General features: G+C 39.9%; 1 protein-coding gene across 3 annotated transcripts in view; it reads right to left on the reverse strand.

Annotated features, from left to right (window-relative positions):
• The window catches only part of ALCAM (activated leukocyte cell adhesion molecule), a 118,800-nt gene that overhangs the window by 32,314 nt on the left and 71,404 nt on the right, over positions 1-15,082 (reverse strand). For all 3 annotated transcript variants that reach the window (XM_050332998.1, XM_050332996.1, XM_050332997.1), the window contains exons 2-3: positions 3,686-3,786; positions 683-902 (exon numbers count right to left, since the gene is read on the reverse strand). In XM_050332998.1, coding sequence (XP_050188955.1) covers positions 683-902; positions 3,686-3,786 — 321 coding nt within the window. The remainder of the gene's footprint in view (positions 1-682; positions 903-3,685; positions 3,787-15,082) is intronic.

Below are 15,082 nucleotides of genomic sequence, written 5' to 3' on the forward strand. Positions count from 1 at the left end.
CACAGGCTGAGTCATGGCAGTTCTCTCTCAGAGCATGGCAGAGTTTATTAGGGTTGGGTATCTCCACAGCCCCACTGCAAGGCTGGTGTGCAGTGCTAACCCCAGTGTTCTGAGGCACAGCCCTGCTCGGAGCTCATACAGGAGCATGAACTGCAGACTGGTATTCCTCCTGGTAGTTCAGTAGGGGACAAACTAAGCATTTGGGGCTAGTGGCTCATTTTCCAGTCTCTTGCCCTCTCCCTCACAGTTCATACTGTTGCATACTAGCTGCTCAGAGCCGCTTTAAACCTCTCCCCTGAACTAATCCTACAGACCGCACACAGTTAATGTTTCCCTCCTGCAGAAAAATTTGCTCGGAGAACAAATGGAAAATAATCAATGCTAATTTTACATTTTTCATTTCCAAGGCCAAATGACATCACATAAGTGAGTCATTATCAAAGCCTAAAATTCTCTTTGAGCCAGCACTTATCGTGAATAAACTGCAAGTGCAGGCAGTCCTGTTACATAAATGCCACCAGTAGATTATATTTCTGAAAGCTGCAGAAATTTGCTAGTCTTAGTAATTTACTCAGCCAAACTTACTTTCTCGGCTTTAATCTTTGCCTTAAACAAAAGTTTCTGTAATTTATGATTCAGATGCTGATGAATGTTAATGGCAGTAAGAACTAGATTTACTTACTGAAAACTTTGACTATCGTCGGCTCTTCGGAAACGTCATCTTCTGTAACTAGCATACATACAAATCTCTTTTCATCACTGATTCTTGCATTCTTGATGGATAATGTATAGTTTTCTGAGAGACTCAACCTGTCCTTGTAGTCTGGTACGTCATCATACTGTACACTTTTTTTTGTTGATGATCTGAAGGCAATAAATACTGGAGATCCATTTGGCATTTCCTATAATAAAAGGATAAACACCTCTATTTTGCATAAACACTCATTTAGAAGTTCCTGAAGATTTGCAATTGGTACAAACCTGTAATGTTAAAAAAAAATAAAAATCTGAAAACTGTATCAGATGGCTTCTTTCCTGATTAATTTCTGCTTTACATAGAAGAAATTCAGTGTAGTCTGAGAGCTATGTTAAGACTTCCACGGTACACACTGAGAATATCATTAGTAAAAAGAATTTCAATCCTTTGGCTCAATCTCAGCATAGCGAAGGGATTTCTCTGATAAAGGCTGGTGTTTTTGGCACTACTTGCCTCTGCCTGTATGAAAAAGTATTTGAAATAGAAGCATATGTGAGCTAGGCTCAAAAGCTTCAGTTGCCTTTTTTTTCATTATTGTTTTACATATTCATATTGTTTGTCTGGGATATTCAGACTTCATTCGAAATGCAGGATTTAATCAGGCATAACTGCCTATTTTATTCTAAATTAGTTTTTAGCTTTTTTCCCTCTTTGTTTTTAAAGGACCCGAGAGCTTGTAGCACGGGACTATACATGCAATCAAATATTGTTATTTTGCCTGTCAGTATAATCTGCAAAGTATCATTTTCTAGACATCCTCCTTATATTAATCAGTATGCAGTTGCCATCCTAAGAAGGAATACAAAGTTGACAACCTTATACAAACTTCCCATATAAAAAATTTATTGTATGAAGGGCAAAGTTACAGGGGCAGTTCTAGGGGATGTGATTCCCTCCTCCTTATACAAACACATACACAGAACAGGGAAGGACATTATCTGCCTTTATTTAAAGTGAGGTGAAACGTTGACTCTATCTTTACATTCAGTATTGTGCTGAGGGCTGGAAAAGGTTTTCATTCCCTTTTATCCCTTATACCTTGCAGCACCGATGTTAGTACTGTTCCCAGCACAGTACCTCAATTTGACTGCAGAGCCCACAAAAGCATGATGATGCTGTGACAAGAGATGAATGATGTCAGAGCAGGGCAGAGAGCAGGAGGCATCACCTAGTTGAGAAGTTTGAATTCCCTTACAGTCTTTCTCCCTCTCCTGCTTTTAAACTCCTGGATTTGTCTAGATGTCTGTCACACAGGAAAGAAAACATTGCATTGACTCAATACACAAGAAGTTGCCTGTCAAGGGCAAATGAACTCTTAACTCTGGACATGCGCCCAGCGCAAGCACACCCAGCGGACACTGAAGCGAGCCAACACCTTCTCCTGCCAGGGTGCAAGTCTCCTAGGGTTCCCACCAGGAACTCAAATTGCTTGTCCCAAGCCAGAAGAGGAGAAAACAGAGTTCCTCCTTCTTCCAGTTAAATAATCACCTGATCAAAAAAGCCTAATCCAACCCTCCTCTCCCTCAGGACAAGCGTTGCCAGGCTGTGAGCTGCCCTGGGAGAACGAGTATCACTTCTGCTTGGTTGTGTGGGCTGTGGTAACGATTTCATACAACAGCAACTTAGACAGCCTCTTTTTGTATGTTAGGTTTTGTGTCCCTTTCCATGTAGAAGAAGTTGTAACACCTCCATTTACCGCTTGGTACTTGTCCAACATAGGCAATCCAAATGCAATGGAAAGAGGTAATGCATTTCTTTTTCTCAGAATATCCTTGCATCTTCACGGAGATGGACTTGTGTCTTCCCAAAAAAAGTCAGCAGACTAAAAAGTACACTGCAAAATGTAGGCACTCCATCTTCTGAATGCTCATATGAAACAGTTTTACTGTCCCTTTTTGGGGAAACATTCTCCAGACTTTTGACTTCATTTCCCCAATGTGCTGGTAGGAAAAGAACTATTCAGTGGATGGGGGCTGCAAAAGCCTCAAACCTGAAGGTATAAAGGAAGTAGCCAGGGGGAACAGGACACAGCCCCCAGTGGCAGATCATTCTGCTGTAAAATAGGCTGATGGATGCCATTTGTAAAGAGAGAGAGAGAACTACATAATATTTAAATCCACTGTCAAACTAGAAATCATCTATTACTGCAGGTAACATTTTCTTTGAGCACAAGAGGTGATTTAGGTGAACTTCACAGAAGCAGGAAAACCAGTTGTCTCAATGTCAGTCTGAGAAACAAAAGGGTTTTGGTATCCCAGCATTTTTATCCACATATGCTTCCAAGCTTCGTTTGACTTTGATATGCTGATTCTCCTTTCAACCTGGGATACCAATCACATACAGGAGAAGCTCATCCTGCAGTGTTCCTACTGCAGGCTGACCAAGACACCAAGAGAGTACCCACATTTTTGCCTCTGTTCTCTGCCAGAAATAGCAGAGTGAAACCACCAGCAATTCTACTAAGGTCAGCTCTGCTCTCTTTTTTGCTGTGCATGAAACACAGTGAAGCATGAAACAGTTCTGAGTGACTGTCAGATCAACCAAATGCGGGGACAGTGCTTTCCCAGGGACAAAGCAGGCTCTGCTTCAGGCAGCCTACTTCAAAAGTATTTAAATGTACACCGATGGCTCTGTCAAGCAAGCGAGACACCAACTGGGTAACATGCCAGAGCTCTAATACAGGTTGGCAGAGAACTCTTGAATAATTATTTCTCTTGAACAATGAGATTAATTCCTCAAACCTCTAATCTGTGCTTGGCAGAAATTAAACAGTTTAGAATCTTGAAGTCTTACAAACACAGGAATAAATGCCTTCATATCTGAGGCAGAAATCCTCTCGTTTGGAATCTTGTAATCTCACACACATACAAAAAAAATACACATCATCTTGTAACAGCTCTAACAAATATAAAGATAAGCTATACTTACATATTTCCATTTTCCAAACATAAGACCTTCTGGTACTTCTAGAGGACAAGGTATAATTATAGTATCTCCATATATTGCATTTACTGTGTACAATCCCAGAGCTAGAGGAGAAACAGAAAGAGAAGAAACAATTTTAAGTGTCTTCTTGAATTCCCATACGCTTGCTAATGTTTGGTTCACACCAGTTACACAGAGCAGCGCCACCTTCTTTGCAAACGGTTATTTTCCAGCATGTAGGATTTATCCTCAAACCCCTAACAAAACAGGATTCCTGTCACTAAATTTGTTAAGAAAACATTACAACCTTTCCGGACCCATGTTTCCTGCGGTAGTCAATGGGAACAAAGTGGATTTCCAAACAGGACTGCACCCACTCAACCAGGTGAATACATTCAGTACAGTTGCTATCCACAGCTATTGTCTCAAACGTAAAAAGTTAAAAAGGGAAGTCCCTAAACCTTTATTTTCTTCATCTGAAAAGCCAGACACATCTGCCTGGAAAAGTTACATTGCAATGCAATATTTTGAGGAGGCCAGCAGAGAAGTGATAATTTGACTGCTGCACTACATAAAAACTTAGAATAAGGAAGAAAGAAAAGAGAATGATGATATTAAAATGTTGTGTTCCCTAAAACCTGGGGGGAAAAAACCCTAGTCTGCACATTTAAATTTTAGAAAAATGAAGTGAAATGCTTCCATGAATTATTTAAGAACAGCTTTTTTGGAAACCTCAGCACAATGTTATTGTGCTAATGCATATAAATTTACAGAATAAAACCAACCCACTTACTTTCATTGTCCAAAATATGTGAATTGAACAAAAACAACAGACCCTAAAGTGATGAAATGCTAAAAAGCAAGGAAGTTTAAAGGGGAAGATGTTACAACTTGATGCATTTGCTGCAAAACAATTTGGCGTTGCTCCTATTCTCTATATTTGCCTCTTGCTTTCTGCTCCTTATACTAGAGAGAGGTTTTGCCTCTAGTGCTTGCCCAGTGTCACTGAGAGAGCCTGCTGGCTGCCTGCTCTCACTTGTACATCTGCAACTTGTCAGGGTTTTCTGCTCAGTGACTTGGGATCTCCCCCTTTGCTTTCCCTTCATTTGCAACCATAGGTTTGAAATCAAGGGCTTGCTGCCAAAGAAAGCTTGTTTACGAAAAAGCAGTAGGATGCTGGTGATGTAGACAGGTGTTCCTGAGGTGAAACAACCAGTCCCTCTGGAAGGATTAATTTTTCTGGAGATTAAGCCCTTCTTTCTACAGCTGGAGAAAGAAGCCTGTTCCCCTGTGCCCCCAAAGATCCGAGCCACAGACCCCTTTGCTTTTCCAAAGTCCTGAGGCAGCTGCTGGGAAGACCTGATGATTCTATCGAGTGCATACAGGCACTCTATTGGGAGGTTTTCCAAGGAATTTTTTTTTGTTTTACACAAAACAATGTCTTTTCAAGGAGCCAAATGCTGAGTTCCTTGCCTGCAATTTAAACTAGAGAGACTCCAGAGCATTTTTCTCACGTGAGGACTTCAGAGCTTACTGTTAGCATCAGCTTGTAGCTATCATTTGTATCACAGTGATGAATGAGGCTGTGGCTTGTGCTGTGTTGTACTGCACAAAGAAATAGTATTGTAAAATCCTTCCTCAGAGATGCTACAACCCAGATGGCATTATATGGTTAAGGCAGAAGAAAGCAGGCAAGCAGGCCTCAGCTCAATGGACTAAAGGAATGCAGGAGATAACAGGCACCACTACCTGCATTTATGTTAAAATTTCTTCCTTCCCACTGCTCCTTTACAACAAAGGAACTGCTAATCTTCTGATTCTGTTATATAATTAGTCACAAACACGCTTTAGGTGCATTTTTCACACTGTAAGGAGTGGATGGTCTAATTTGCTATATGGTTCACAGAGACCAGCTCTTTTCTAAATGACAATAACAGTCGGTCCACTAGATGGTGCTGAGTAAGAGCAGTCTGTAAAAATGAAACAAAAATTTTTAAAGAAATCAGATAACTTCAATTCCATGGAAATAGGACCAATGTTTTACAAAAATCAAACTATAAATGGACTTCAAAGCTGAAACAAAATTTTCCCTTGGCCCTTTCTAGGAATCATCCTCCTTCTGATCACCAGAAGGGGAACAGAACAACTCTGGCTTTACAAGTTGAATCCTAATTTTCACTTCTGCTTGAGCTACAAAAAAGCTGTCCTTTTTTGGTTCCTCTCTCCCATGAGTGAAAAATTACAAATTAAAAATTACAAAGACTTGCAAATATATATTCAGTTAGTTAGTTGGTTATACCTGTTCAAATTCCAGTTAAGTGTCATTTGGTAATCTGAAATTCTGTAATGGTATTTTGCATCACATGGAAAAACAAAAACTGCTCCTCTTACTATGAGATATTCCCTGGGGAATATCTGGGGAAATACTCCCTGTCATTAGGGGAAAACAAAATAGTCCCCCATGATCTGCAAAACTGTTCAAGGTAGCCAGTATGTACTACCAAAGACTCAACAAACAGCCTCTCACCACGGTGAATGAAACTGTTTCTGGAAAGGATTTACATTTATAGCATTCAGAGCAGGTAACTGATGAATGGCCTGACAGAGGGAAAGACTGGCCTTTGACTTCTCAACTGAAAGGCATTTCTAAAGATGAACAAACCACCACAAAATCCTGACTTGCCATAAATTCTACCTACACTAAAATCATACAGGTTTCTAAGAATTTGCTAACACAGAACCAGAAAGGCACAGGTTTTACTTAAAACACAGAGAAACAGTCCTTACAAGAATATAAGAGGTTCTGCTGCAAAATTTTCTCATCCCACTTTTGTGGCAACAAATCTAGGACATTCAAGGACTGCAAACTAATTGAATAACTGCAAACTTTCCCTGCAAGAACTGCAGTAATTTCCACAAAACAACCCTACTAACCTATATATTTAAGAAATGAAAAAAACCCATCTCAATCGAATTGGAAATTCTTCTCTCTGTTGCTATTGGACATACTTGAAAAAAAAGTGGGACAAAAAAGAGAAGAAAATGATTGTTTATTGATTTGACAGTGCTTACCATAGACCAACGTATTCTGAGACCTCTTTACATAGTTTCCAGCTCTTTCTAAGAAAAAGAAAATAAAAGCAGGATCTACAAATACATAACAAATTACTCTGTGCCCTAACATGACAACGGGGTCAATGTCAGAGCTCTCTTTTCTCATTAACTGCAGGAGGGCGCAAAGGGAACAACAGTACGAGACGTCACCGGACATCAGGCCCTGCTTTGCTCTACTTCTGACGTACCTTTCTGTAGCTAATAAGAACTCAACCAGCTTCCTCACACAGTTTTCAGATGCTGCCTTATAAAACTGAGCCAGTGCTGTTAATAACGCCACTAATTCAGAGGCAGGATCTTGTCCCACATACAACAAGAGAAGCTGTACTTGCTAGGTCTAAATTACACCTATATATATAACGTTTATCCAACTCACTTTCCTTCCACTTCTTTACATACAGGTTTGAGCAGGCTGAGGTTTACCTCATTCCCCTCTCTTTGATCCAGTGCTAAAGAAACTCTGAGCCAGATTAAACCTTTCCACACAGGTTCAAACATGGGGAGAAAGCAGCAGCATGAGGTATGACAGCTCAGAGAAAGATCCCAGCAGGACGCTGCTAAATTGAGATGACATTAGCTATTGATGCTTTTAATGAGAGTGCTTTCCATGTCCCCATGGCAGGGCTAACTGTCATCCTTCTTTATCCCCCTCTCTGCCTGTGTTTCAGAAGGGAAGAACCAAACAGTACCCACACATCTGAGTGACAGAACAAAAAATCTTGAAGAGAAGCTTAAAGGTAGAGGAGGTGCAACATGTTGTTAGTTTAGATCCTTACCAAGAGTACATGAGGCAGGTCATACTTTAGATTAATTATTATTTTTAAATCAACAGGATCATATATGAAGAATGGATAGAAGGTGAGTATCTAAAAATCAGGAAGTTGGTATTTCTCCAAGGAAATAATAAAAGCTGTAGGGAATGTGTGGAAAGTAGCCATGTTTTCCACCTCTACCTTCCTTTTGCAACACTGAAACTTCTTGCCACAAACACATCTTTTAACTGCTCAGGAGTCATATTTTTGTGACAAATGTAAAACAGAACAAGGGCTGTTCAAACACCCTTAAGATGCAAGAGCCATGTGAGACTATGAACCTGTATCTGACAACTGACTAGCAGAGGTACTGCCTGAGGCTGATTTTCACTGGCCTGCTCAGCTGCCACACAGCACAGCTTAATTCCAGTGTTTTAGTAAGCACTGGAAATCTGGGGAGCTGAACCTCCCTCAGTATCTTGGAGTCCACTGATTTAAATGACGTTTTATATTTACAAAGATGTCCAGTATTTTCCTTTTGCACTGAATCTTTTACTGCTGATTCTTCTGCTCTGGCTGGTTCAGCAATGATGCTTTTTATTACACTTTCTGGACCCAAGGAGCAAGGTTTCATTACTAGAGAACAGCAGGATATGTTTGCTGCTATGGTTCTTTGCAGCAATCAGCAGCATCGAGCAGGAGAGGTCAATTAGCAGCTTCTGGAATGGAAGTGTCCAAGCTCAAGAGCCATTATGTCTATTTAGCACCTACTTCAGAAGCTGTAGCTAACTACTTCAGAAACTCTAAATTAGGACTAGCACTCTAGATCTTTACTTGAGGCATTACCCCCCCCTATTTTTCCAGGGAGCTCAGACTAGCCTGTACTAAATATAAAATGGGAGGTTAAAAAGCTCTGTCTCATGAAATAAATATTTTATTAAGTTGCTTGCTATCATCTTTGAACTAGAAACTGGTGGATTTTTCTTTCTGCCCTCCTCTTCCTAGGGGCATTTCAACTTATGTGGGCATACACATAGGTCCTATTGAGCATCCACTTAGGTACATCACCAGCTATTTTCAACTCAGTGTCTACCAACACCCTCCCCCAAGGATCTTCCCTCCAGAGCTTCCTTACATGTTGCATGGAAGCTGGACTCTTCAGGTAGGAGTCAGCTTTAACTACTCTTTCTCCCTCCCTTTTCCTAGGCTGGCAAAAAGTCACCTTTTTCGATAAGCCCTTTAGCAGGCCCTCAGGACTTTCACAGCAGTAGTAAAGAGAAGATCATATACAGCAAACTGTGCCATGGACCTCATACTTCCCCATCTAGGCCTGACAAAGTCAGCTGAAAAACAAGGCAAAACCTGTATGAATACTTTATAATGTTTTTTTTAATAATCCTTTTTGCTGAGCCACAACAGTCAGAGAGACAGACATTGCCCAGCCTTGAGTCTGTACCTCTCTGCAACAGAAGCCCACCTGCATTTTCTCAACAAGCTCATCCTTGTGATCCAGCTTGTTCTACTGAGCATCCTCTTTCACATGAGCTACAACAGGCAGTCTAATGCACAGCTCACAGTGGTTATTCATCTTCTGACATAGCCAGAAAACACAAGATACACTTCAGGATGTCAAAAGACTCCGTTAAAGCAAGTGAAAAAAAAAGGCTTGTGTTATCAAAACTCACGCATATGACAACCCCTATTTCAGCTGGGTGGCTATGATCATTCCTTGTTTCATATGCTGGGCATCAAAAGGGAAAGCAGAGCAAACACTTCCAAGAAAATTCAAACACTGATTATCTTCACCATACAAATATGATTAAAAACAAAGGTGTGTGTGTTTGTTGATATGTTATCTGATATGGGTTATATAAGCAATATATTGTTTCTTATCTCTATGTGTTTAAATACTGAAACAAACCTACACAGTGGGTGACTACAACATCTAAAGGACTATTAGTTACAAAAGAGCCATCGATATTATCCAAGAGGGAAGCTAATTGCAGATAAACATATCCACCAGTATTTAAAATACTTTTAAAGCAACATAACAGAACTTGCTGAAGGGTTTCTTATACTTTATCACAGTATTCCTTCAATTAGTTTTAACCCTGAATTATATTAGAGTCCAGGCAATTTTAACACCAAAGGAAAAAATCCTTTATCATCTTACAAACACTGATGAAATGGACAGCAATTACCCTTTGGAATCATCACTGCGCATTGAGCTCTTTGAAGATGTGAAGTAATTTACACATTCGTGACTGTTCATGGTTTGTTTGGGAGTTTTTTTGGGTTTTGTTTGGTTTTTTTCGGGGGGGGGGAAGGGGGGGGGGAGGAAAGGTAGAAGATCCAACTCAAAGAAAGGTTGTGCCTCTGGAAGATGTTTAGTTCCTTTTGACAGGCTTGTCAGATAAACACCCACTTAACTCCAAAGACACAAGTAGCCAAACCCACATAAACAGGAGCACACGCTTATGTGCTTAACACTGGTTTTGGAAAGTACTCAGGCAGAGTAAGATGTGGCTTGGCATCCAGCAACATCAAGGCATCAGGCAGTACACATCAGGAAACAGGCAGTGTATTTAAAGCTAAAAAGATACTGAAAACGCCAGAGAGTAGGCATTAAGTGCCAGCAGAATTCAGCTATCATTGCCATACACGAAGCATTAAGTGAGTTTAAAACACAGAGTTTTTCTTTATGAATGAGGAAAAAATCCTGAAGAAAACATGTCAGCACTTCAGAAATCCTCTCTCATGAATTCTAGGAGCTACTCCTTTCTAGTTCCATATAAACCAAATGTTTTCCTTATCAGTACAAAGCAATGAGCTATAATTAGAAACTAGCTAACTTGTCCCATCTGGCCAAGGCTAAACAGGTTCTATCAACTAATTAATAAAGAAATTCTCAGCTCCCTCCTTCCTTGACTGAGCTCAATGCATGCTTCTCACTGGCTCTTCTCTCTATAGTTCAGAGATGGCACAAGGCACACAGCTTTCCTACACATGCATATAGTTTGGCTTTCTACATAATCCTAAGAGTGAGCTCCAGGCTGAGCCTCCATGAGTTTAGGTCCAGAATCCCATGGAGCACTTTACCAACAGTTTTCAAAGTCCTACAGCATGACCAAATAGAACTCTCAGTGCTGTGTGCCTGTTCACAAACCAGACTACCCAACTGCTGTTTATTTCACTGAGGGCTACTTCTGTTCCAAGATTTCAAAACATCCAGTTGTTTCAGTAGTTTGGTGGCTATTTTCCCCACTTCCCACACTAGAATACAGCTTTCAATCTGTTATGTACCCTGCTTCCCTGTAAGATTTGCATGTAGCTTGATTTGGAACTACTTTAGCAGAAGCTTTTGAAAAGATTGAAGGAAATTTCTCGGCAAGGTAGAGGTCTTAGAAAGTTATGTCCTTCCAAGAGCAGATGGTTCTGTAGTGGATGCCACAGTGTGTAGTTTACAAGGGTTATCATCATTACTGTAAGCTTTACCCTAGGGAGGTTCACACTGAGCACTTCTCTGAAAGTTTTTTATCATGATTATTGCTAAACCAGTACACTATACAGAAGAAAAACTTCTTCAGTTTAAATGTACCAAAACACCTAGACTGCATCTAAATAATGACTAATAATATTTTGTCAGCTTAGGAACTCCAAATGTTATGTATAAAACAATAATCATGACATTTTATAAATAATAATCATCAAAATTGTTGATAGGTACACAAAAGAGATTTGTACATAGTCGTACTCCTTTAAAATTTGAATGTCCATCATTACATGCGTTATTGTTGTCAGTGAAACAGACACTGCCTTCCCAGTCAGCAAAACTTTCAAACTACATAAAAAAGGTGTTCCTAACATTAGCCTCTGCAAAGCTTGTGAGTAAATGAGCAATTCAAAGCTCAGTAACTGACGCAAAAGGCTACCACAAAATGAATTACTTTTGTCAGCACATCAACTTACCTACCTTACCACCTCAGCCTCTATTCCAATGCCCAGACTCAAGAAGACAAAGGAAACTGCTAAATCTAACAGCTCTGAAATGGGACCAGAAAAGCTCTACTTTTTAATCCACTCCCTTTTAAATCAGGAAGGCTCCAAAATCTGCTAAAAAACCGGAAGGAAAACCCATGAGAGCCACAAGTGCCTTTGTAGCACATGTGCTTTGTTATAGCAAGATTTTCCTCTCAAAGAGAAAGACCTAAGCTTCTTTTCCCAAAACACCAGTCCAAAACATTAACTGTGATTTCAATGGCCTTCTAATCACACTATTTTTTGGAAACCCTAGCTTTTGACTCAGAATTACATAACTCTACTTCTGGATTCAGTGCTAATCCAAACCCAGTCATATTTGCGGATTTGAATTTTCAAGTTCTTTGAGTAAACCTTACAGGTTTTAAGAAGTTACATATGAAGCAGTGCTGCTGTAAATAGGAAAAAAGATGTAGTCTAATTCCAAGCAAATAAATTAGACTTAGGGAACAAACATCTACCTACTTAAAAATGCTTGAATTAGTACAAGGTTAGCAAAGAATGTTTCCACAAGATCTAGTGGAACCACGTCAAAAGTCATGTCCAACACTGGCAAGTTGTGGTCAGCATCAGAAAACACAGCTGTGATTTCTATAAGCAGCATACAGTGGAAAACAGTTATTTTCCCACAGTTGATGCTGCAACTGAAAGGCCACTGTTAAGGATCTTCCTTCATGCAAATTTTTACAAAATACTGCTTTACGTTTGTTCTTGTCATTCAGAGAAAGAGATAAAATGACCAACATATCTTCTTAAAAGTACTTCTGTTCACGATGCAGCCATGACTAAAGGAACTATGATTAATTTATTTTTTTAACATACTAGAAATTTGAGAGTAGTTTATTAAAATAGTTACCAGCATATGGTGTGGTTTGTTACACATGATCAGGCACATCTGCCAGGGAAGTGAGTTATAGCTTACTAAAGTCTGATGATACAAGCTATCTGCCAAGAGATGAGGAGCAAATGTGACTCAGAAAACAGTTTCTGAGTCAATACCGCAAAGAGTTTTACTTTGACAATTAGGTATACTTTAGGTATTCCTAATTAGAGAAAATGGGATCAGCAAAGCCTTTGTGGGTTGGTGAAACTTCTCGTTCTTTCTGAGGTGAGCCCCTGGCTGCTCCTGCAGCATATTCCTGTCATGCTTCTCAGCTGCACTTCTAAAGCACATCTCCGTTTGCTAAAACTACTCCAATTGTTTTTTATCTTCTAATTATGCTAGTCAGCAATTCTGCTGTGTATCCAATAGCTTAAAGGTACTTAGAAGTTTCTACTAAGTCCAATAAAACCTGTAGCTCAAAAATAATTACCTAAAATTCCCCATTATATTTTACTCTGAATACTTTTTTCTTTAAAAAAAAAAAAAAGTCAATAGCATACTAAAAAAGAGCTGTCCTTTTTGTTTCTTCATAACTTGATATTGACAGTATGGATGAATATACCCCACAGGCTAATAGTGTAGAAAAAACCCACATTATTCATACAAAAATGCTGAATAAAAGGATAAACAGTGTGTGTTTGTCATATGAGAATTATGAGAAATTTTGTTTTGGCACTCTAAGTAACAATATACAGCCCTGTCATCCTAGATTTTAAGTCAATGTCCAATTGGCAGCACACCAAGGGAGAAGACAAGACCTTCTGCAAAAGGAGGCTGAACTTTTGCTGCTTGTATCCTTCCCCTTGCACACGCTGCTGCTTCACTAAAGTGAGAGGCCTGGGAAATGGTGGTGGAGTGGAGAGGGCAATGGGGATCCAAAACTGTGGGCTCCTTCCAGGGGTACCTGGAAGCAAATGGACTTTTTTTCCTCATAGGGTGGGACACTTGGGCTCCCTTCCTACCATAGCCATTAATTCTTCCCATCAGCCTGCACGGGATTAAACCAGCAAGAAGAAACAGCAAGAAGACAAAGGGGTGGTCACTGCATCCCACTCGGTCAACTGCTGTTTCTTGGAAGATGCAATCACAGCCATGTTAAGACTTCTCTCTGATCATCACTTAACCAGAAACAGAAGTGGCCCTCAGTTCCTGACCCAGGGTGCTCCTCTCTAACTATCAAAAACACAAGAGGAAAAACAGTTTTCTTTCACACACACTACGGTCCACAGTGCCACTAACGCATATGGCAGCTTGTCTGTATACAAGTATCCCTTGTAAGAACATCCCTTTAGATTCAGGTCTGAGGATCCAAAACTAGGTAAGAGAAGAAGGAACAGATGGACCTTCCAAATGCAGTTGTTTCAGGGGTTAAGGACAATCTAAGAAACACATGTCTTATTGATCTATGCTTCAAGTCTTGCATCAAATCAAAGGAAAAGAATCCAAGCAAGCCTTAGCAATGGAAAAGCAGCCAATAAGCAGTATTTTCTCCCCCTAGTATCAGCAAGATGCAAGGACACATAAAGCCTACAGCATCATAAAGGAAATCTGATGCTAAACCAAGCTACTCCCAATCAAATACATGGAAGGGCTCCATGGCCACACTAGCAAAGCCAACAGCAGCATTAAAACTACTTGGTTTTCCTCACTTGTCCTCTGTGCTTTTTCTACTTCGATTTAGTGAAAATTGCACAGATAGGTTTGGCAGTACAGGAACAGAGAGGAATTATCCACATCTCCCACTCTAAAGATAAATAAACATAATTACCAAATTTCTTGCTAAGTGAAAACTTACACAATTTATATTTTACAAAATATGAACTTCCCAAAAGATGTGTGCTTATTGTATACTTATTTAAGCTTGAAGGAATGTCAAGAGAAAACCGAAAGTACCAGAAAGCAAAGTATGCAAAGTATGCAAAGTATGAGGGGAAAAAAAAATAACCCTGATCACTCCAGTTAAAAGTAAATAAATTCCGTGGAAAAAATTTATGAAACAACGACAAGGTAACACAAAAAGTTGAAAAAGTGATGTAGTTAAATTAACGCCATCACAGTTGTTCTATGCAAAGGAACTCAACAGCAGGCCACTTCCTTCTGTTCTAATCACTTTCCTCCTGTGAGTTGTTTGCCTAGCCCACAGCCCTTACGTGAACAGGCACTTCCCTTCTGCCTGTCTAGGAAGTTGAAAATTAATGCCTCACAGGTTTCAACAATGGAATACTTTTTTAATCATGCTTGCTGCTCCTCTACTTCAAATCATGATTTGCTCTGTCAAGAAATCCTACAACACAGAAAAATGCCAGATCTCTACTACTGACTATGTTCCAGATCTGCAAACCTGCCCTTCTCCATTATCTGCACATCCATCTGGGCATTTGCTTACTCATGCCAAAGTATCCTAAGGTTCAGCTCCCCAGCTTCTGCCATAGGCTTGCTATCTGCTATCCACACTGCCTTCTGTCTGCAGCAAACAGGGTTCCAGCAAGCAGTGAAGACCCCGTGAGAAGAAGCCATCACTTTTGTTTCTCTTTATCAGTGCTCTTAGGCATCTGTAGAAGCTTCAACTATATTGCTGTAATAATCCTGTACACCCTAATAAGAAATAAAATA

This window comes from Myiozetetes cayanensis, unplaced genomic scaffold (genome assembly GCF_022539395.1).
Source record: "Myiozetetes cayanensis isolate MyiCay16 unplaced genomic scaffold, myiCay2020 scf5-8, whole genome shotgun sequence".
Classification (NCBI taxonomy): domain Eukaryota; kingdom Metazoa; phylum Chordata; class Aves; order Passeriformes; family Tyrannidae; genus Myiozetetes; species Myiozetetes cayanensis.